The sequence below is a fragment of the Vulpes lagopus genome, chromosome 8 (assembly GCF_018345385.1).
Source record: "Vulpes lagopus strain Blue_001 chromosome 8, ASM1834538v1, whole genome shotgun sequence".
NCBI lineage: Eukaryota > Metazoa > Chordata > Mammalia > Carnivora > Canidae > Vulpes > Vulpes lagopus.
In genome coordinates this window covers 126,800,857-126,824,239 of record NC_054831.1, presented here as the reverse complement: position 1 = coordinate 126,824,239, position 23,383 = coordinate 126,800,857, and the positions used below count along the sequence as shown (strand labels likewise).

The 23,383-nt window shown below is 53.1% G+C and overlaps 1 protein-coding gene across 1 annotated transcript in view; it reads right to left on the bottom strand.

Moving 5' to 3' along the window:
- Positions 1 to 21,738, bottom strand: part of ECE1 (endothelin converting enzyme 1) — a 115,883-nt gene extending 94,145 nt beyond the window's left edge. Inside the window, exon 1 of the mRNA XM_041765413.1 lies at positions 21,720 to 21,738. Coding sequence (XP_041621347.1) covers positions 21,720 to 21,722 — 3 coding nt within the window. The 5' untranslated portion in view covers positions 21,723 to 21,738. The remainder of the gene's footprint in view (positions 1 to 21,719) is intronic.
- Positions 21,739 to 23,383: the final 1,645 nt, after the last annotated feature.

The following is a 23,383-nucleotide window of genomic DNA, read 5'->3' as shown; positions in this document are numbered from 1 at the left end:
TCCAGGTAAGCGGGGCAGGCAAAGTGCAGGCCTGGAGGTAGGAGGGTCAGTGCAGAGGCAGCCTTCACCAGGGAGGGGCAGCACTGACACTGGAGGACCCGCAGGGCCTGGGGACAGAGGAAGAGACCACGCAGCTGACAGGGAGGAAGGCATCACAGACGGGCCACTGCACAGACCCTACAGAACACCTGCCTCCTGAAAACCGCTGCAAGGAGAGTCTGGGAAATGGTCACAGACCAGAGGGAGCTAAGGCGACATGATGACAAAATGTGATGGGGTGGCCGAGATGGGGTCCTCGAAGAGAAAACGGACCACAGCACGAGAACTGGTGAAATCCTAGCAGAGCATGGGGTTTAGTTAATGGCAGCGCAGCGGTGTTGGCTGCTGAGCGCTGATGGAGGCCCCATGGTCATGTACACGTCACTGGCAGGGGAAACCAGGTGGAGGGGTTTGCCAGAAGTCTCATCTTTGCAACTTGTCTGTCCATCTAAGATTATTCCAAAACAAGATGCTCATTAAAAAATAAATAAATAAAATAAAATAATAATAAGTTGCAGGATTCCTGGTCCTACAGATTGATTTTCCCAAGAAAAAAGAAACAGGGTAGTGGGTGGTGGGTGTCGAAAAGGGGAGTTGGCCCCAGGCACAATGACACTTGGATCTGGACCCTGGTGGAAATCGTGTGTTTCCTGAAATCCCTGATGGGGCTCCGAAGCTGTGGTCGTTTCCAAAACCAAGGCTCCTCACATTTTTCTGAAGGCTCCCAGAGAGCGAATCTGTGCTCAGAGAAGTCTGAGATCACAGATAAAAGCCTTCACTGAAGCCTCATTTTTAATTTTATTTTACTTCACTTTATTATTTTAAAAAATATTTTATTTATTTATTCATGTGAGACACAGAGAGAAGGCAGAGACATAGGCAGAGGGAGAAGCAGGCTCCTTGAAGGGAGCCCGATGTGGGACTCGATCTCGGAACTCCGGGATCACGCCCTGGGCCGAAGGCAGATGCGCAAACACCGAGCCACCCACTTATCCCAGAAGCCTCATTTTTAAAAAAATTGTTTAAAAAGGATTTTATTAATTTATTTGACAGAGAGAAAACATAAGCAGGAGGAGCTGCAGGCAGAGGGAAAGGGAGAAACAGGCTCCCCACTGGGCAGGGTGCCCAATGTGGGGCTTGATCCCAGGATCCTCATGTTTTTTAATCTTAAAAATTCAGGGGCACCTGGATGGCTCAGCTGGTTAGGCATCTGCCTTGGGCTCAGGTCATGAACCCAGGGTCCCAGGATCAAACCCCATGTTGGGCTTCCTGCTCAGTAGAGAGTCTGCTTCTTCCTCTGCCTCTGTCACTCTCCCTACTCAAGCTCATGCTCTCTCTCTCAAATAAATAAATAAAATTTTAAAGAAAAATCTTAAAAATTCATGATGGGGTGGGGTGCCTGGGTGGCTCAGTCAGTTAAGCATCTGACTCATGATCTCAGCTCAGGTCTTCATCTCAGGGTCGTGAGTTCAGGCCCCGTGTTGGGCCCCATACTGGGCATGGAGCCTACTTAAAAAGTAATAAAACAAAACAAAATAAAATAAAATTCATGCCAATTCTACATTCCATTCCAAAATAGTACCTTTTGGTTTTGCTATAAAAGTACCCCACTATATTCCCTAGGGCAGCCTCATGTACTGGTATGAAATGCTCAAATATGAAAATTAAGCATGGGGGAGTCTGGCTGGCTTAGTTGGTAGAACACGTGACTCTTGATCTCAGGGTCCTGAGTTCAAGGCCCACGTTGAACATAGAGGTTACTTAAAAATAATAATAAAAAAATAAATAAAAATTAGGCTTGACACCTCAAGAGAAGATAAGCTAACTTGGCAAAGAGGCAGAGACAGGGGGACCGAAATTCTGTGGCCCGTCAGACAACAAGGTAGGCACCGTGCCAGGGACTCACATTCATTCATTCTTCTGACAAATATTTACATGCCTACCATGTACCAGTGCTGTTCTAGGTGGACACGGCGAGGAGCAAGATAGACCCAAATCCTTCTATGTCCGTGGGAGGAGACAGGGCAAGTACAATAAATAATACAGGGAGTATGCTAGATGGTGGTCAGGGGGACGGAGGTGGACAGAAGATGGGAAGTGGGGGGCATTTTTCATCAGAGTGGCCAGGAAGGTGACAGCTAAGTGAAGACTCCAAGGAAACAAGGTTGCGTTGCAGATGGTTTCTTATTTATTTTTCACAACTGTGGGTCGTATTTATTTGCCCCATTACAGATGAGAAAGTGAGCCTCAAAGAGGAACAACAATCGACTTAAGGTCACCTAGGAGAGAATGGGGATGTGGGGGGAGGGTACTGGACAGGAAGCAGGCCCTCGCTCCTCTCCGAGGAAGATGGTTAGGACCTCGGGGCCCCTGCAGACACCATGGCTCACTTCCTCACTGAGGCCTGATTTCCAAACCCTTCCAACTCAGCAGCAGGGTGCTGCTCCACCTCCCCTCCATGCACCTTCTCAACCTGATCAGGTTCAAGAGGTTAAGGGGTCAAATGGGTCAGCACATCCCCCCAGAGGGTGCTGGGGGCAGGGGCAGAGGAAGGGGGGCCAGTGTTGGTCAAGGGGAGGGACCCTCCACCAGCTCAGCCCAGCCTGGTTTCGCCCAGGGTGACCCCAATGGCCGTCAGGGACGTGATTTACTGACTTGACAGCGTCTGGCTACCCCCCCACCAACAATCACTCTACCCCCACCAACAATCCATCCATGGCTAGAGTACTCTCCACAGCTGAGAAATAAGTTTGGAGGAGACCAAGGCAGAGGGAGGGGTCTCCCCACCCGTGAGCCTTTCCCCTTTCTTCCCACGTAAAGAGCAACATTTTAGGCTTGAAGAAATGACTCATATTTCCCCAGAGAGGGCCAGAGCTGGGCTGAGTCAGGCTGGAGGAGCCTGAGGGTCCCTAATCTGCCTGCCTGCCCTGGCTGAGGTGGCTCTGGGCCCCAGGAAGGCAGGGGACAAATGGAGACGGACATGGCAGAGACAGATGGCTAGTGGATCTCCCAATCCACTCTTGAGCATGTCACTGGGTGTCACCCAGCATTGCTCAAATGGAACTTAATGGGCAAGAATATTCCTCTGGACTTTCCTGAACGAGCTTTATGGCTGACTCACAGCCACCTGGGGACAGCAAGTGAATTCACAAATCACCAAAGAAGGAAAAAACGGTTCCGCAATCTCTTCAATGGATGGATCAGGGATCATCAGCCTCAATGCTCACTTCCATTTCATTCCGGGTTTTGTTCTTGAAAGCAGCACATCGAACAATAATAGCTGGGGGTCCGAACTGATCGTGAAGTGTAATTTTATATATTCAATCCCACTTCTCCAGGAGCTGATGTTAAACACTTAGAACCGTGGCCCCAGTGACAATAGGAACAATCAACTGGCTGCAGGATGGCTGGTCCTCCATCCCCAGCCCCTCCTTATTTCAGCCCTATGAGGTCGTGCCCTCCTGCCACTCACGCTTCAGTGGGCATCTGCAGGGGGCAGGTGTGCTGATGGCCAGGGTCTAGCCCTCAAGGACTTCCCCTCCAGGGGACAGAAGTAAGAGCATGAGTGCCCCGAGGACACAACAGTGCCAGTTCCTCACCCAGCTCCAAGGGTGCCTGCAGTTGCCGGCCCTCCCCAGAGGGACCACCTGCTCCCCAACCCCCACCCCCCCACCTCGCCCCAGGGGACCCGTGGGTGGGTCCAGAGCACCCTTCTGCTCCTCCTCCTTTGCTGGCTTCTCTCGTCCCTGCCAATGGCCCTCTGAGCCAGAAGCACAGCCAGCCTCCACCCTGATATTGGATGCTTCACAGGAGCTTGCAAGAAACCCTGGCCCTGGGACCCCTGGGGGGCTCGGGGGTTGTCTGCTGAAGCCCAGGGTGTGATCCTGGGGTCCTGGGATCGAGTCCCACATTGGGCCCCCTGCAGGGAGCCTGCTTCTCCCTCTGCCTGTGTCTCTGCCTCGCTCTGTGTCTCTCATGAATAAATAAATAAAATCTTTTTTAAAAAGATAAAAGAAAGAAACCCCGGTTCTGGAGTCAGCCAGAATCCTGGCTCTGCCACTTCGAAGCAGTGTGTCCTTGGTGGAGTCACCTTGCTTCATCAAGCCTCAGCCTCCTCATCTGTTTAATGGGGACACCGTAGGTCCCATCTCTTCAAGGTCGATTCTAACAAAATGAGTCAACGCACTCGCCGCTCACCCTGGGGCCTTGGCGCAGAGTGAACACTCACTAAACTGTGGTTCCACGTCCCACTCCATGGGGCAGACGGTCCAAGAACACTGACAACAGGTGTCAGAAAGAGTTATATGGGGGTCCCGGTACTGTCCTCCTGGTGTCGGCCAGAGGCTCAGGGAGCTCCTGGCGTCTCCATGAAGCCGCCGGGGGCTCTTACAGCGACCTACCTCATTTCCAAACCCGCTGCCCATTTCACACTAGTGCCATGATTACCAGAACTGAGCTCCCTGCCGTGGGAAGGGAACTTTCTTAGACTTGTCCTAAGCCTGCCTCACCCTCAGGGCAGGGGGCTGAGCAGTAGCAATGTTTTTCCTGCCCCTTCTCAGCCTTCATCTTTCTTCCATCCAAGGTTCTGAGCCAACAATAGCTGCTTCCCAGGCTCGGTTGCCACACAGCACAGTACTCACCAAGCAAAAATACCCATGCGGGGGAGGGTGGGGGAGGCTAAGGAGGGGCCACGGGGGAGGGGGAGCCTGGGAGGCAGGAGGAAGAAAGCACATTTCTTGAATGCCTACTATGTGTCAGGGTGAGAAGGGCCTTGTCACTGTGGCAGGGGTGGGGTGGGGGAGACAGAACCCTAGGAGACTGTGAGGGTGGAGGGAGGGCGGGTCTCCAGGACAGCAGGGGAGCCAATCCCCAGAGAGAGAGCAGGCCTGGGTCCAAGGTCCGGGGCAATGCCCAGGGAGAACGGTGAAGTGAGTGGGCTCTAGAACCTAGTAAGAAAATAGAGGTCTCAACTCCAAAGAGATCCCAAATCCTAAGAAAGATGGGGGCTCAGATACAGAGGGGATGAGTTTCACAGATCCCAGGGATCCCAGGAGGGGCACGGTTTAGCCCAGGGTGGGAGGTGGGGAGAGCCCTGCAGACCTAGACATTCATTTGAATATCTAAGTGGTTTTATCTGCCAGACAAGGTTACTGGAGGAAAAAAGGCTAGAAATCTTAAAATGGTAGCCAGCAGCCTCCACTTCAGGAGGTTTGGATGAAGGGGTATCTCCTGCTTCTGGGGAGACCCCGCTGGGCAATGAGTAGGCCCAGGCTTTCCTGTGGCCCCTCTCTCTATGGCAGGGCATCTCCTCAGAGGCTTGGAATGCCCCCCACCCCGCCCAGGAGCTGTTGTGTGCAGCCTTGCCAGCCCCGACCCGGCCCCACATCTGTGGGCTCCTTCAAAGCCCAGGGAGGGCCACAGCACAGGGGTCACAGAGAAAGAATCTGGAGGTCAGAGCACCGCCCACCCCCACCCCCCCAGATGCTTCAAAGACAGAATCTGTGCACAAAAAGCATCCTCCTCGCTAGGAGTCACCATTCTTTGGGGGGAGGAGGCATGGACACCAGAAGGCCTAGAAGGACGGTGCAGGCACGGCTGCCAGGAATCTGTGCCCTGAGTCAGAATTTTGTGGAAGGCCCCGGGATGTGAGTTCTGATGCTGAGCTAAGTGACCCTGGCCCAGAGCAGCTCACATACCTTTGTAGGTTCTGTTCTCAGCCATCAAAGTGTTGGGTCGGATCCCCTGTCCCACCCCAGTCGATCACTGTCACCTATACCCCCCAGTGCCTCTGCCTCTCCCTCACCACTACCACCAGCCTGGGTTGAACCTCAACCTCCCACCCTCATTCCTGTCCCTTCCCCCAAGTCCATCTCCACTGGGCAGCCAGAGTGACCTAATATAAGGCAAGTCGGATCCTGTCACCTCCCTGCTGGTACCCCTTCTAGGCCTTGCTGAGCCCTCCACCCACTGGTTGTAAATTTTTGCCTTTTTTTCTTTTGCCAACTTAAAGGGGGTCTTTTGATATAAAATAAAATAGAGCCTAAGATTTATTGATTTGAAAACATACACACACACAGCTTTCCACTGCTCTTGGGATAAGGTCCAAATCTGTCACCTGGTTTACAATGGCCTGTGGGGCCCTGGCTACCCCTGAGCCTCACCTTGGGTCACTCTTGCCTTTGCTTTCTACTCCAGCTACACTGAACATGTTCTAGGTGACCCACTTCAGGGCCTTCGCACATGCTATCCCTGTGGCCTAGAATCTTTTTTCTCCATCTTTTTACCTGCTTAGCACTTAACCCATCCTTCAGATCTATTCACAACTATTTCTTCCTCACAGATGGCCTCCCTGGCCCTAGTCTCCTCTGAGCTTCTGCCTGGTATGAGCTTCTCTGACCTAAGCTCACTTAGCATCCTGCTCAGAATCAGAGATCCGTGAGACTACCTAAGACCACATCTGTCTCCACCCTGTGCCTCAACATAGTGGGTGCTCAATATATGGTAGCTATTGTCACCATCAACCTTCCCATATTTACCTTTCCATGTTCATATGCTTAGTGGAGCTGGATTCTGCACCTCTAAGAATCTATGTTGAGAGCAAAAAAAGAGGCAGTGTGAGGTACTGGAGAGAACATCAGCCTTGGCAGCTGAGGAATCTGGGTTATAATAGCTCTGCTGTGTGGCTTTGGGCAAGTCACCTAACTTCTCTGAGCTTTGGTTTCCTGATCCTTTTCTTTTTTCTTTTCTTATATTTTTAAGATTTTATTTTTATTTTTATTTTTATTTATTTATTTTTAATTTTTATTTATTTATGATAGTCACAGAGAGAGAGAGAGAGAGGCAGAGACACAGGCAGAGGGAGAAGCAGGCTCCATGCACCGGGAGCCCAACGTGGGATTCGATCCCGGATCTCCAGGATCGCGCCCTGGGCCAAAGGCAGGCGCTAAACCGCTGCGCCACCCAGGGATCCCAGATTTTATTTTTAGAGACACTTAGGTGGCTCAGTGTATCAAGTGTCTGGGTCTTGATTTCAGCTCAGGTCATGATCTGAGTTATGAGGTGGAGCCCTGCATTGGGATCTACTTCTCTCCTTCTTCCTCTCCTTCTGCCCCTTCCCATCCCCACACCTGCCCTCTCCCTCTCTCTCTCTCTCTCTCTCTCAAATAAATAAAGTCTTTTTTTTAAAAAAAAATTAAATTTTAGGGATGCCTGGATGGCTCAGTGGTTGAGCTCTGCTTTCGGCCCAGGGCATGACCCTGGAGACCCAGGATCGAGTCCCACACTGGGCTCCCTGCATGGGACCTGCTTCTCCCTCTGCCTGTGTCTCTGCCTCTCTCTGTGTGTCTCTCATGAATAAATAAATAAAATCTTTTAAAAATTAGTGAAAGGGAATAGAAGGGAAGGGAGAAGAAATGTGTGGGAAATATCAGAAAGGGAGACAGAACATAAAGACTCCTAACTCTGGGAAACGAACTAGGGGTGGTGGAAGGAGGGCGGGGGGTGGGGGTGAATGGGTGACGGGCACTGAGGGGGGCACTTGACGGGATGAGCACTGGGTGTTATTCTGTATGTTGGCAAATTGAACACCAATAAAAAATAAATTTATTATTTAAAAAAAATAAATTTTAAGAAATAATCCTCTACCCAACATGGGGCTCAAACTCACAATCCTGAGATCTAGAGTTGCACGCTCTACCTACTGAGCCAGCCAGGCGCCCCCTAATCCTGTTAATGTGAAGATTAAATTAATTCTTTAGACAGATTGGTTACAAATGCCCTCATTATAACTGGTAGAAATGTCTTACAGGACTCCCTGCCTCCTTTTGCATCAATTTCTGCTACCAAGCAATGTTCTGATGGCTGAAAGGACAAAATAAAATGCCTAGGACAATGCTGAGTCCAGAGCAGATATGTAATGAATCAGGATTTCCAAAGTGTAATCTGTGGCCCATTCAGCACCAGAATCAGGGAGCTTGTCGGAAATGTATGTTGAACGTAGGGGAAGGGAAGGAAAAATAAAATAAGATAAAGACAGAGAGGATGGCAAACCATAAGAGACTCTTAACTCCAGAGAATGAACTGAGGATGGCTGGAGGGAAGGTTGGGGGAGGCATGGGGTAACTGGGTGATGGACATGAAGGAGGGCACTTGATGGAATGAACACTGGGTATTATATGCAATGGATGAATCACTAAATTCTACCCCTGATATTATACTCTATGTCAACTAATTTGAATTTAGATAAAATCTTGAAAGAAAAACAAAATAAACAAAACCAAAAACATGAGCATAGGCTTCGGGATTAGACAAATCAAAGTATAAATTCTGGTCCTTCTATGAATTTGCTTGGCTGAGGGACTTTAGAGAAGTGGCCCAACCTCTCTTGAGTTGCCTTCCTCAATTTTAAAATAGTGATAAACAACCTCCACCTGCCAGGGTTGTTGGGATAATCTGAGGAAGTGCTGTATGCAAAGCACATTTTAGGTGCTAGGCGGGAGGAAGAGGGGAGGGTGAAAAACCAAACAGGAAGTGTTTCACTGTCTCCCCATGCCTCCTCTGCTGTCCCAAGTGCACTGGAGGTGCAATCTGTGTGTCCTTCTCAGACAACACAATTTCTGGCCATCCAGAGAAAGCAGAGACCCTCCCTGAAAGACTGGTGAACCACCTAGGACCCTTGCAGAAGGGGCAATCAGGCGGGTCTGCAAGGAGCAGAAGCAGGGGTTATATGGGAAATGACTGGATAGTTGTCCAGGGCCACACTAAGGGACCTAGGACCAGAATCACCTCTCCCAAGATCAGGCCTTGCGGGGCAGTGGAGCCAAGCACGCCATGGTGGGTGAGAACACAGACTCTGCAGACAGACTATTCAGGTTTAGATTCTGGCTCTGCCACTACTGGGCTCCACCTGGCTGGCAAACTGCTACTCATCCTTTGAGACCCAAATGGAGCGCCCGGGTGGTGCAATCAGTTGAGCGTCCAACTTCTGATTTCAGCTCAGGTCATGATCTCGGGGTTGTGAGATCGAGCCCCATGTTAGGCTCCACGCTGAGCTCAGAGTTTGCTTGAGATTCTCTCTCCCTCTGCCTCTCTTGCTCATGCTCTCTCTAAAATAAATAAATAAATCTTCAAAAAAAAAAAAAAAGAAAAGAAAAGAAAAAAGGACCCAGATGAAATACCACCTCCCGGGGCCAACTTAGTCATCCATTCCTCTGGGCCCTCAAAAGCTCCTGCTCACACACTCAAATACTATTCAGGAATTTACCTGTTGCCTTGTCTATCTTTCCCGCAGGCCTGGGAGTTCCTTGAGGGCACCCGCATTTCTGGTACAGAAGATGTGTTCAGCTAAATGTTGATTTGGTTTGAACTCCAACTTTCTCAGTCTTCTGAGTTGCCTTCCTTTCCCCCACTAAGGGCCTCCCACTCTACTGCCTCTCCCTCTCCCTGATACAGACCCTTTATCCTCCTGGATTTTAACTTCCAGATCCCTTTTTCCTGAGGGTCTGAACCCGTTCATCGCTGATGTGGAAGGAAGGCTGCACAGAGAGACCTAATGTTCATTTCTCCACCTAGGCTGACTGCAAAGGACTCCCACGGAAGGAAGGTGAAGTGTTCAGAGTCCATGAGACTGCCTGGTCACAGGGACTGTGGGGGAGAATCAGTTATTGATGAAGCAATTCCAGCTCTATGCCCAAACTGTCTGGGGTTCAAATCTTCCTCTGCCACTCACTGACGAGAGAGACACATTTCCTCTCTGTGCCTAGGTTTCCCCCCTATAAAACAGGGTTAATAATTAGTACCTCATAGGGTTGATGTGAGGACTAAGTGAACTTATAACACAAAACAGTTGGCACTATGTCTGACACAGAGCAAATAACTCCATGAACACCATTATTATCACACAATAGCGAAGCCTGGGAAACCCTGCTGGCAGCAAAGACTGAAAAGACTATCGAAGAAAACTCGAATGTAGGCAGAAGTTAATATTATATCATTTCCCTCAAGGAATCGTCAGGTGTCAGCGGCTGCAGAAGGTCTCCTCTGGAGCAGCGTGCCCATCCCTGCGCTGATCACGACCAGGTTTCCTGGTCTCACCCATGGGCCGTGGGTTCACTAAGAACAGCTCTGTCTGCACGTTCTCGCAGCACCGGGTGACACAGAGCAGAGTTGCAGGGAACTTCTGCCAAATAAACAAGCTCACAGTGTAACCTGAGTCCTTGACCAAGGCCCCAAGCACAGTCCTTCTGGAGAGGCCCATTTCATTGGTAAGGCAACTCCCCCATTGCCTGTAGCATACATTCCTAGAGACCCCCCCAAATCCCTTCCAATCCCCCCAGGAGCTGGGAATACAGAGAGGAAGAGCAGAGGCTCTGCTAAGACTCCTAGAGGTAAAATCAGTTCACATATACTAGACACTTTCCATGTGGTAGACATGGATCCTACACTTTATAGGAATTATGTTGCTTGTTTGAACAACTCTATGAGTTTGGTACTATTATTGCTCCCATTTTCCTCAGGCACAGGCAAAGGCTAAGAATTAAGGACTCTGCTTGAGGTTACTTGGGTAAATGGCGAAGCTGAGATCCAAATCTACACAAGCTGGTCCTCAAGCTCGAGCTCTTGATCTGTGTTCATGCAGGGAGACATGACGGGGTGAGAAATCTCATCCGAAGTGACTTGTGCCCCGACAGAAGGCAATCTGGGGTGAGAAGTGAGGGGGCTGTGGGAATGCATGGCAGATAGGTGGGGGGTGATCAAGAAAATTTCTAAGAACAGCTGTGGAAAGAGAAACAGGCCTAATGGGCGTGGGCCATAGGTCAAGGTCATTATCAGTGACACCCACCTCTGCTGAGTGGAGCACTGAATATGCACCACAGGTGCTCTGATCACGTCATCTCTCATTTCACTTTAGTGATCACCCAGGGAGGTGGTTGTTACCCCCACTTCAGAGGGAGGAGGCCCAAGGCCCAGAGTGGAACACTTACCTGCTAAAAGGTCCTTCACAACACCTAAGTGGTAGATCCTGGGTTCAAGTTCAAGTCAATTCCACAACCCCTGTTCTTAGGCCTCAGGCCACACTGGCAAACAGGAACCTGTGAGTGTGTGGTAGGGACCTGATGCAGAAGACGGGGAGCCATGCTACACTCCAGCCTAGGCCTGCACTCGCTGTCTGTGCGCCCCTCCAGCCTGCCTGAGCCGTGTGTGTGCATTGGGGTGGCGGGGCCGGTAATTAAGGACCTTGTTCAAGGGTCTCCCAACTATAAGAGGAAGTGAAATAATCAAGCAGCAGTGGGGTGGACTGACGGAGGCAATTTCCTCACCTCCCCTGCCTAGTGCATTCACCAGAACTAAAAACCAGCAGATGTGAAGGCAGGCACGCAGACATCCCTTCCAGCGCATCATGAGGCTTAAAATAGCAGAACCTCGACGGTAATAACGTTGATAATGTTGATCACGGCTCCCATTACTGAGGACCTACTATGTGTAAAGCTGTAAACAGCTTTACATCATTTCCACCATTCTTCATAACACCACCATGAAAAAGACATTAGTGACTCTTCTCCTATTCCTCATGGGAGAAAACTGAGGCTCGGAGAGTGTCACTGGCCCAAGGTCACCCACCTGGGACTAGAACCCAGGTCCGTCTGGCTCTGACACCCACATCTTAACCAGAAAGAACACTGGATTAGGAGTCCAGGATCTAAGCCCTGCTTCTAACTCCCGGTGTGGCCTCGGGCAGGTCTTCTTCTTTTCTGAGCCTTTGTCTCCCCACAAGAGGTTGGTCTAGATGATGTCTAAGTTCCACTTCCACTTAGACCCTCTGTGACTCTGAACTGCCATGCCCGCTTGCCCTCTCCCCGCCCACCACTCCAGGAAGCCCAGCAGGATGCCAAAGAGCCACCCACTCCACACCCACAGAAAAACATGAAGTATTGTCTTCTTATGGCTGCCTCGTGATCCAAACCAGCCAGGAGACCCAGAACCACAAAGCCACAAGATTCCCTTGAGCCGGATCATGGGAGTGGGAGCCCAGAGGGCAGAGAGGTCAGGCAACCCCTCGCAGCCACCACTTCCTCTGCCCTCACTTCTCGGCAGTGTATGCGGAAGTGGGAGAGCCAGGCTCTGGCTCGGTGCCCTTCTGGCCCATTTCTCTGGGTTCCGATGGCTGGCGGTGGTGGGAATGTGGTCACTTTGGGGGAATCCCGAGCTCACTCTGGAAAGGTCAAATTCAAGTGGAGGATTGATTGATTTATATTTTTTAAAGATTTTACTAAAAAATAAATAAATAAAGATTTTACTTATTCATTCATGAGAGACACAGAGAGAGAGATAGAGAGAGGCAGAGACACAGGCAGAGGGAGAAGAACCTGCAGGTTCCATGCAGGAAGCCCAATGCAGGACTTGATCCCAGGACTCCAGTATCATGCCCTGGGCCAAAGGCAGGCGTCAAACCACTGAGCCACCCAGGTGTCCCCTCAAGTGGAGATTTTAGGACAAAAATTATTGCTGGGCTCCGAAAGCAATTTTCACCCACCATGAGCTGTGGCTGGAAAGTCTTGTGGCATCTGGGATACCCTGTCCCCTTCTCTCCCATCCTCTGAAGTAGTTGCTAAAATCTCAGATCCTGGAGTAAGAGAAGCCTCCCCCTCAGGACAGGTGAAGGGTACTAAGGTCCCACTCCCCCGTTAATTGACGCCCGCCTCCCTGCCTCACTCTTGCCCCCTGCAGTTCATCCTCCACACGGCAGCCAGAGCCTTGTCAAAACCTCAACCAGTCATCCCTGCCCCCCTCCCCGCTTGGAGCCCCACAGTGGCTTCCCATCACTCTCAGAAATGCCAATTCCCCCAGCCTCCGTCCCCATGCCCGACAGGGCCCTGCATGACCTGGCCCCTCCACATCTACCTTTTCCTTCCTCTTCTCCCCTTGCTCCCTCTGCCCAGCCGCATCAGCCTTCTGCCCAGCCACATAACATGCCAAACCCCACATCCCTGTTCCTCTGCTCAGAACTCTCCTCTCCCACATCGTTGCCCAGCTGCCCTCTCCTCATCCTCCAGGACTTGGCTCAATGTCACCTCCTTCCTTGCCCCCCTTTTGACTAGCTCCCTTCCCATCTTGCAGCTAACTCTCCATCACATCACTCTGTTTTCTTTCCCTTCTCTGAAGTGATCTTTCTGGTGGTTGGTTTCCCTGTGTAGTCTCTGGCTCCCTCCCCTATAATACATCTCCTCAAGGGCGGGATCTTGCTGCCCCATCCACTTTGGTCCCTACAATAAAGGGGGACCTCATTTTGTTCTTACAACTTTGCAGGTGAGGATGCTGTAGTTGAGAGAGGTAGACCGATTTTGCCAACGTCACACAGCCAGGAAGTGACAGGACTGAGACCCAGGTCTGCTTAATACTCAGGCCATTTCTGCAAAGCCTCCATGGACGAGGCTCCCACAGCCGGGGGCCCACTGTGAAGGGCTCTCACCCAGACAGGCTGATTCACAGTGAGACTCTTAGCAAGGATATCAAGAATACAAGGCCTGTCCACTTTCTAAATGGTCCTTCCTCAGAGATACAGGGCAGCTGGGGCTCAGTAGTGGGGCAGGCACAACCCTGGAGGTGAAGAAGCATGAGCAAATGCCTCCCAAATGAGGGGAGCCCACCAGAAACTGGGGGGCTAGGAAAACCTTCAATTCACTCAGTGTTGTGCAGAAAGGAAAACTGAGGACCAGGGCAAGGAAGAGATCTACCTAAGGTCACTAGTAAAGCCTCATGGCCGGTGGTCTCCAGATCCAGGAACCCCTCCTTGGCCTGAGAAATGACAAGTGAGACCCAAAGCCCAGGTTGTAGGAAGAGTGCCTGCCAGAGATGCCAGGCCTTGAGGGCAGGGGCAGGGCCAGCAGAGTGGATCTGAAGCGTCAAGACAAAGACAGGACTCAAATTCCTTCCTCCTTTCAAAAAACATTCATCAAGAGTCTAGGCTAGACCTTGGCCCTGTTGGCAGAGGACAGCAACGCACTTGGGAAATGGACACTTCCCTGGAGAACCGCCTGGGAGTTTCTAGAGAATTAAAGACACACAGACCCTCTGACCCAGCAGGAACAGTCCCAGTCCCCACCCAACAGAAATGAGCGTGCGGATCCACCGACAGGCGCGCAGGAATGTCCAGCGGCCCAGACAGGAATGCCGTCGGTGGACACAGGCATGCATCTGCCCAGGGCGACACCACACAGCCTGCAAAGGAGCACGTTCTGGTACAGGCAACAACACGGGCAAACTGAGAACCGTTCACTGTTGACTGAAGCTGAAGGAAGCCAGACCCAAGAATACATACTATGAATTCATGCAGATCAAGTTCAAAAGCAGGCAGAACTAGGGTGACAAAGCAGGTGGGCAGCCACCTGTCACGGAGAGTGATGGAAGGGGGCACATGGGAACTTTCGGGGGAGGTGGAAGTGTTCTATGAGTGTTGATCTCGGTGGTGGTTATGCAGGTGTATACATTTGTGAAAACTGAGCTGCACAAGGTGTGCCCATCTTACTTAAGGAAATCACACCACGGATTTTAAAAAACTTACAACCTTGCCCTTTGGAAGCACACAGACCCGCAGAACAGGACTGGCACATGGTTCTCACAATCGGGATCCTAAAAGAAGCTGGTACCAGCGGAGCCCTGCTGTGTGCTGGATGGAGCTGGTTTCTTTGAGAACAGCATCTGGTTAACACTTCCAACCACTGTAAGGTCGAGGCCCCAACACCTCCACATCAGAGGTGAGGGAATCGAAGCTCAGAGAGGTGATGTGGTGTCCAAAGGGACACAGCAAAGAGCGAGGGAGCAGTCCTCCCTCCCCTTCTCCACTCCCCATGCCACGAGCTGGCTGGTCCCTGGTCCCCTCAGTCCCTGGTCCCGGGCGGCCGCCTCCTCTCCAGGGCTGAAGGGAACAGTGCCTGTGTACTGGACTTCCGTGAAAGAGCAGCTTAGGAAATGCGCTCTTCCTCCGCCTTCCGCTGCCTCCACCCTCCCTCACCCCCTCACTGCCACAGATCTCTGAGGTCACTGCAGCCCTGGCCTTCCGCCCAGCGAGAGGGAGCCCCAGCGGCTGGGCAGCGGTGAGCTGGTGAGCTGGGGGCGAGGGGCAGCGATGAGCTGGAAGTGATGGTGTTCACCAGGCAGCCTCCTCCCCTCCCCTGACCCAGTCTGCGGCCCCACGATGCCAGGAGGGCTTGAGGTTAGAGACCCCACCCTTGGCTCCGCTTCACGAGTGACGTAACCCAGTGTCTGGACTCGGAGAATCATAAAATGTTTATTTGGAATAACAACCACCACCACCACCACCATCACCACTGCTTGCTCAGTTCTCAATGTGGGCCAAGAGCCATCGCGTGTTTCGTGAATCCTCACCACCAGCCCTCCAAGGCAGGTACGGGGAGGATCCCTCACTGTCCACAGAAAGAAAGCGAAGCTCGGGAGGGTTAAGGGACTTCGCTCAGCCTCACAGAGGAGAAGTGGTGGCAGGGGGATTCAAACCCAGGTCCTCCCAGCTTCCAGACCAGTGCATTATGCCCGCGACCCTGCACATTGTTGCTGAAAGCGCCCCCTGACTAGGTCTGTCCCAGCCACACGGGGTTACAGATGGCACAACTAAGGCCCAGGAAGGGAGACTCTCTTACACAGGGCCACTCAAAAAGTTAGGGGTGGGGCTTGGCCCAGAAGCCACAGCTCTAGCCTTGGCCTGGCTTTCCATGACCAGAGCCTCGGAACAGGCCACGTGCACCTGGATGGGCCACGTGTGGGAAGCAGGGAGGCCTGGTCCCAGGCAGAGGTAAATATTGACATGATGGTGTTTACACTGTAACCCTACTCCTCCTGGCTGCAGCCTCACCCCCGGCCCGCCAAGGAGGAAAAGGAGAACGAGGGGGAGGAGGCCTAGGGGCCAAGGCTGCTCCTCCTGGTCCCAGGGGCAGGTGGGCAGGAAGCCCGGGACATCTCCAGTCGGGGGCTGCCACCGCCTGGGCTGCGGCCCACAGGGCAAGAGCAGGAGCCAGGGAGAGGGCGTCTGAACTGGGAGTCACAGGCCTGGGTTTCAGTCCTAGCTCTGCCAATGATTGGCAGTGAGACCCAAGAATGGTCGGTGAATGGGGAGGAAAGGGCTCGGGTAACTGTCAAGCGCTGTGCAAAGGTGAAAGATAAATAACATTCCAGCCCCAGTTAGCTCCCCACGCCTCTGGCCGCTGCCAGACGGTCCCATCCCTGTCCCCAGGGGGCTTTCCTGGGAAGGCAGAATTTCTGCAGAAGTGGGTGGCAGCTTGGGACCGAAGCCAGAATCTTGAGGAATGAGGAGGCCGCTGCCTGGGTCCAGTCCCTAATTCCCTATGTGATCTTTGAGTGTCGGCTTCCACAGCTCTATGATGGGGATAAACCTACTTCCTGGGGTTCACGTGAAGGTCAGAGAGGTTTACATTTAAGTGCCAGGCACATGGTAGATCCTCATTTTGCCCCCTCAGTCTTCCAACCTATGAAATGGGGGAGGTGAATCAGATGGTGAGAACACAAGCACTCGAACAGGCTTAAGATCTAGCAGCCAGGGCCCCCTCTCTGTCTCTGAGAACTGAAGTTAGACCCTCCCTCAGCTAATTTCCTGAATGTTCTCCAGAAACTTCTTCCTCTGTTTACATCTACCCCACCCCAGATCTCTGTGGGGAGGAGGGAGCTGTTCCAAGGCCTGTCAATGAGCCAAGATAGGCCTGTGGATATTTCTGCCACCCTTGCCCTTGGGGGCCCCTGGGAAAAAGGCAAAACTCCGAGGCCCTAGACCCCTAGTGCCACTCACTGATAGTGGGGTTCAATCAGCACTGGCTGTTCATTAAACCTCACCACCCTCCCCCCGGACTATAACTCTTTAAGGACAGGAGAATATCTCCTTATTTTTGTTTCTCTAAAATGTGGCTCCTAGGAAGCATTCCATTCCACTCACTGTAGAAGCACAAATGCCACCTCTTCTGGGAAGCCTTCCCTGATACATACTCATGGCCAGGGTGACCCTAGAGCTATATCCCCAGACTGGCACTACCATATTCTACTTTGTTTTAGAGCCATTTTGAAATTTTGTCCTTCCCGATCAGATCAAAACTCTTTGAGGCCAGGAGCCATACTGGTTGTTTGTATGAAAGGATGTGGAGAGGATGGTCAACGTCTACAGGGGAAGGGGCTTTGTGCAACCTCCAGGGCCACAGCCTCCCCTCTCTCCACTGCCCATTCTGGGCAGCATGATGGGGGTATGTGGTGGGGTAGAGGGGGCAGTAACTAGTGTCTAGACCACCAGTGTCTCTCCTAGGGCCACTCTACCTGCTTCCTAACTGGTTTTCTGGCTCCCAGCCTCACTCCTCCTACCCCGAAGGAGCCTGTAGAATGTCTCAAAACACAACTCTGACCACATCACTCCCCTCATTCTGAACTCCAGAGTGGCTCCCCACTGTCCTTAGGATTGACCCCCAAATCCTTTTAAAAATATTTTATTTATTCATGAGAGACAGAGAGAGAGAGAGAGGGAGGGAGAGACATAGGCAGTGGGAGAAGCAGGCTCCATGCAGGGAGCCCGACATGGGACTCCATCTCAGGGCCCCTGATCACACCCTGAACCGAAGGAAGAGGCTCAACCGCTGAGCCACCCAAGCATCCTAAGCCCCAAACCTTTAACAAGCCCCTCCCTGCAGGCACCTACCAGGGTCACCTCCCAAGCGTCATCTTCCTAGCCTCCAGACAAAGTAATTCCTGAATGTTTCGTCCCATCTTGCACATACTGCTCCCTCTGCCCGGAACCCGTTCATTCCTTAGACCATTCATTCTTTAGACTATGGCTTTAATGCCACATCCTCAGGGAACCTTGTCTGATCCACAGGTGAGGTTCCCCTATCTGCTCTCTAGCACCCTACCTGTCTCCTTGGCAACAGCAGTTGCACTTCTCATTTCCTGCTCCTTATCTGCCTTGTCCGCCAGACTGTGGAAGAGAGACCTAGCGGCCTGTTTGACACTGACTGCAGCCCCAACACCTGGTATTGTGCCAGGCAGACTTGTTTGCTAAATGAACAAATGAACACAGCACTTTGACTGTGGCAGGGTGCTTACCTAGTCAACTAAAAAGAAAAAAATGGAGTGGAAACACAAAAAGTCATAAACATTTGCTGATGGCTCCTCCCTTGCTGTAGCCATCAAAGCGTGGACTTTAGCCAAGCGGGTTATGTCATGGCTAATGCCTGAAACTTTCTGCTGAACCCACGTTGTATGCAGTCTTCTTACTCCTCAAATCTTTTTGCTCCCAACAGGGCCTGGTCTCTCCGATTCTGTCTAGGAAACAATCTATTTAGTTTGTTTAAATGTTTAACAACAATTAACAATATGCCTGTTTACCAAAAAACTAAGCAATGTCAGGAACACTGAGTGACCCAGCTATCAGCATAGACGCTGGCCTTAGAGGGAAGGGTACTGCCGGGCTCCGGGAAACCAGAGCGAGTCCTACTGGACTGGTGCAGGGGGTATGTGGCTGCCCTCCCATCTTCAAATAGCAACACCCTTCCTCAAGTTCTTAGGCACTTCTACATTGTAGCCTAGATTGTATCCTCATGACATCTTGCAAAGGATGTAAATCTGCCCCACTTGGTAGGAAAGGAGGTGCAGAGAGGGGGAAGAGTTGACCCAACGTCATATAGCAAGCTGGTGGTACACCTGGGGTTCAAACCTAGGCAGTGGACGCTGTCCTCAACTCAGCCACTTACACTTATGATTCCCAGCCCTCAGCCATGGCTTTAAGCTCAGTCCCTACATTGGAATGTGGAAGAACATTCTCAAGAGGCCACAACAGCAGACTGGGAACACTGAGTTGGGCTTCCTTTCCCCCAACCTGTCTGCCTGGTAACCCTCTAAACATACAGGAGGCCTGTGCCTGCTCTGACCCTATCTTGCTGTGTGACCCCGGGCAATCTCCTTCACCTCTCTCTGCCTGTTGCTGGGTGATATAAAGACAAGCGAAGACAGGAGATATAAAAAGCCCCCTGAAAACCCTCACCCCAAGCCTGTACTGGGGGGTCCACTGGAGGCCTTTAAGAATTGCACTGACATCCCACCACCACCCTGGGTGGGGAGCTGAGGACCATTCAGGACACTGAGCCAGGACAAGAGGGAACACTTGTCCCCTCTCTCCACCCGCTCTCCAAAAGAGCCCCATTAGGACCCTGGGGACCAGGGCAAACTTGGCCATGTTGGAGGGAACACAGGATTTGTTTAAAACCCGTGGAACAGGAGATCCAAGAAATAAACTCTTTAGTAACCCTAAATCGCCCCCACCTCAGGAATGAGCACAGGGACTAGTGTTTAGGGGAAACCAAAATGACAGGGGCCAAGCAGGCCTGACGTCAGCCTCCACCCCTGGCCGCACACACGGTGAGTCGACAATCCACAGTGGAGCTCCAGCTCCTCAGCCTAAGCATCAGGTCATCTGGCCCTAGCCATGTCCCTTGCTCCCCTTCTCTCCTCTTTTTTGGCTCTCTCATGCTCAGGTGCCAGGCAAGCCCCATTCTGGCCTTTCCGAGAGCATTGCTCGTTGCTCTCACGTCCCTGGGCTTCTGTACACAGAGGTTCCCCCACCTGGAAGTTCTTTCCAATTCAGATGTCACCTGCTCAATGAAGCTTTCTCTCATCTCTCCAGCCAGGAGGAAGTCCTTGCCTGGCCCGACACCCTGCCTCTCCCAAAGATACAGCATCTAGCCTGGGGATCCTTACAGACAGCTATGGACTGGCAGTGGCTCCCCTAACAGTGTTTATGACAGTTTTTCCTCCTTAGCATAGGGCATAGAGTAAGTGTTCAACAAATCTTCGCTGAATGATGGACAAAGTAATGATTCTCTAAGTATCACTGTCCCCTTCTTCTCCTGTCATGACGACCTGTAACCCTTCTTCCCAACTAACTAGCAAATTGGTTAGATGTCACACAGAACTTCCCAGTTTGAGCCTGAGGTTGTACAAGAAAGGAAATAAAGCTGTATTTGAGCAAGCACTCTCACTGGGTTAGCTCCCCGAATTCCCACACCACCTGTGTAACCAAGACCTTTCATCTCTTCTCACAGATGAAGAAACTGATGGTCAGAGGTGAGGGTTCGACTTGACCTAAGTCCCTGTGGGCAAGTGGGAGAGGCAGGCTTCAAACCTCAATCTGTTTGATGCTGAAGCCTGGAAGGTTTCTGAGGTTGTAAGCCTTAGAAAAGTATCTCCGAGGCTAGGTGCCCTCTCTCTCTTTGGTGGTTTCTAAGGAGGAAAAAGTTCTCTTTCTAAGTAACTTAGGTCCGGGTGGGTTTGGAGGCAGAGTGAAAGATATGACATCAAGGTCTCACCCCCTTTTGTTGCTCATATGCTAAGATCTTACATCAAGGGCCAGGCCACATGGTGTGAGCTCCCTGCCACTGGAACTGTCCAAGTGGAGCATTCCAGGGGAGATTCCTGACCAAGGAGGTAGGATAGGTCCAAGATAGTCTCTAAGACACAATTTCATTATTAATGACTGGACAGGCAAGGGATGGCAGAAGGGGAGCAGATATTGGAGGTGATAGGAGAGAGGAGGGAAAAGGGATTTGATAAGGGGATTCCAGCTCTGGACAGGGCAGAGGTTGGTCCCGGGGCAGCATTGGGGGACTCTTCATGCCTACAGGGGTCCCATCTTGCCCCTGCCTGGGCCCCTTCAGGTTTGACAGCATCATCACAGAGAAATGGAGGTGGCTGTGTCCCTGGGACTGGCAGCCATCATCACTGGCATGTGCCCTATGTGGTGACTTGTACACCTGTCACAGGGCACAGAACAGGACTAGGTGAGAGGACCAGAAAGTCTCCTCCAGGGGAAAGAAAGCAAAGAGAAATAGGTGGCTTCCACCCCCGTGATGCAGAAGCGATCAGGAGGCCCTGGGGAGATCACCGCAAGGTCCATGCTTTCCCTCCAGAGACAACACCCCTCCCTAAAACAGCCCCCAAACAAGCCCAGCCTCGACCAAATGGGTTTCTTTCCCGGGGCTCCTGAAACCCCATGAAATCCCTCTGCCAAGTCCCTTTTCCCTGATGTCTCTGACCAACGCCCCGGGCAGTCCCCTCCTGAGGACCATTGCTGGGAGACGCTGGGGAGACCGGATCACCGAAAGCAGGTCCCCAGGCGCTCCCCGGTCTCCGACAGCCGCCAACCTCGCTGCCTCCACTCTCGGCTCCTTAGGCAGTCCCCGAGTGCCTCGACTTCCACGGGCTCTCAGAGTGCGCGAGGCTCGGCCACCCACGGTGCGCCAGCCCCAGCCCAGCCCCAGCCCAGCCCCAGCCCGAGCTCCGCGTCCCGGGACATTCAGGTGCAGGTGGATCCAGCCGCGCCGCAGTCGTCCCCGACCCCGGTACCGGACCCAGCCCGGACGCCCGGGGGCTCCGCTCCCCGCTAGGACTTCCGGACGCCCCGGACCAGAACTGCACCAACTGTCCCCGAGACGAATCGGCCACCCCGAGCCCTCCAAACCCGGCCGCGGCCAGCTGCCCAGAAGCGAGCTCGGCGCGGCCGCCCCCGAGCCGACCCAGGCGGCGCCGCCCGGACGCCGAGCCCGCCCGCGCGCCCCCCGAGCGAGAGCCGCAGCCCGCGCCCGGCCCTCCCCGAGCCCCGCCGAGGCTCCCGTAGAACTCACCATAGTTCCGGCTCCCGGCCCCCGGCTCCCGGCTCCCGGCCCCGGCCCCCGGCTCCCGCCTCCCGCCGCGCTCCTCGGACGGCGCGGCAGCTGCCCCGGCCGCGCGCTCGGCTCCCCGCGGGCGAGCGCGGCTCCGGCGCCTGGTCCCCGGGGAGGCGGGGCCGCCGAGCGGCCAATGGCGGGGCGCGGGGGCCGGGCCGCGCAGCCAATCAGGCTCCGAGCCCGGGCTCGGCCCCGCCCCCCGCGCCTCCTTAACCCCCGGCGCGCCGGGCTGGAGCGCGGAGCGTGAGGACCCCGCGGCCGGCGCGGGCGGGGCCCGGGGCGGGGGGGCGCGGGGTCCCGACCTCGGCGAGCCCGGCTGCGGGGGCAGGCGGAGCCCGGGGAGCGGCTCGGCTGCGTCGGGTGTGCGGCGCCGGGAGCCTCGGCGACCTTTGTCTCCTGCCTGGCGCCTGCTCTGGAGTGTGACCCAGGGCGCTGCAGCTGCGCGTGTTCATGTGCGCGCGCGCGCGTGTGTGTGTGTGTGTGTGTGTGTGTGTGTGTGTGTGTGTGTGCGCGACGGCAAGGGAAGGCGGCGGGAGGGGAGCAGAGAAGGACCCGCTCTCCCCGTGCCTGCGTCCAGAGGAGAGACTGTCTCTGCCGTGTGTTGTGTAAAAAGGAGTGAGGGGTGGGGGCAGCAAGGGCGTGTTGTCTGTATTTGTATGACCTGTGACCTGTGCGTTATGGGCCTGTCGTGCATGCATGTCCGTGTGGTAGGAAGAGACCTTGTGCCCCTGCAACAGAGAGCAGACCCCCGGGGGCCATGGCTTGTGGTGTGCTTGTGCAGGTGCATGCACCCCCGGGGGGCATGGCTGTGGTTTGGTACACTGGGGGGGTAGCCTAGGTTGTGAGAAAGACAGGAATCCCTTGTGCGTGTGATGGACGTGTTTTATTTGTGTGACTTGTGATCACTTATGTTTGTGTCGTGCGGAGAAAGAGACCCCAACGAGTAAGAGGCATGATGAGTGTATGTTCGGGAGAGACGAAGCCCTCCTTGCAGGAGATGGAGTTTGGGCTTTAAAGGAGGTATAAGCGTTCATAAGGCAAAAGGAATGATGTGGGGACGCCTGGGTGGCTCAGTGGTTGCCTTTGGGTCACCAGGTCATGATCCGGGGTCCTGGGATCAAGCCCCACATCTGGGCTCCCCACAGGGAGCCTGCTTCTCCCTCTGCCTGTGTCTCTGCCTCTCTCTCTCTTTCTCTCTCTCTCTCATGAATAAATAAACTCTTAAAAAAAAAAAAAAAGGAATGATGTGGGAAATCCTGCCTACCAGCGTGGGATTGGGGGTAAGGGAGTTGAATGGGCTGGGGAGAAGTGGATTCTGGGAGAGAGGGCACTTACTGCCAGGATGGGGAGCAGGAACAGCTTATAGCAACCCCTGCTCAGGAGCTGACTCTGGGTGTGCAGGAGAGAAGGTCTAGCATACAGTGCCATGTTCCAAAGGGCACCATCTGTTCCTGGGCAGTGTGTGTGGCAACCTAGAGACAGCCAGGGCCTCTGTGGAAATAAATCTCCTCCCTGCCATTCAACAGCACTCTGAATTCCCTAATGTAGGGAGAAAGACGTGTAGGAGGGTCACCAGTCAAAAGTCACAAAATAGCAGACAGGAAGCAGGGTAGACAGGAGAG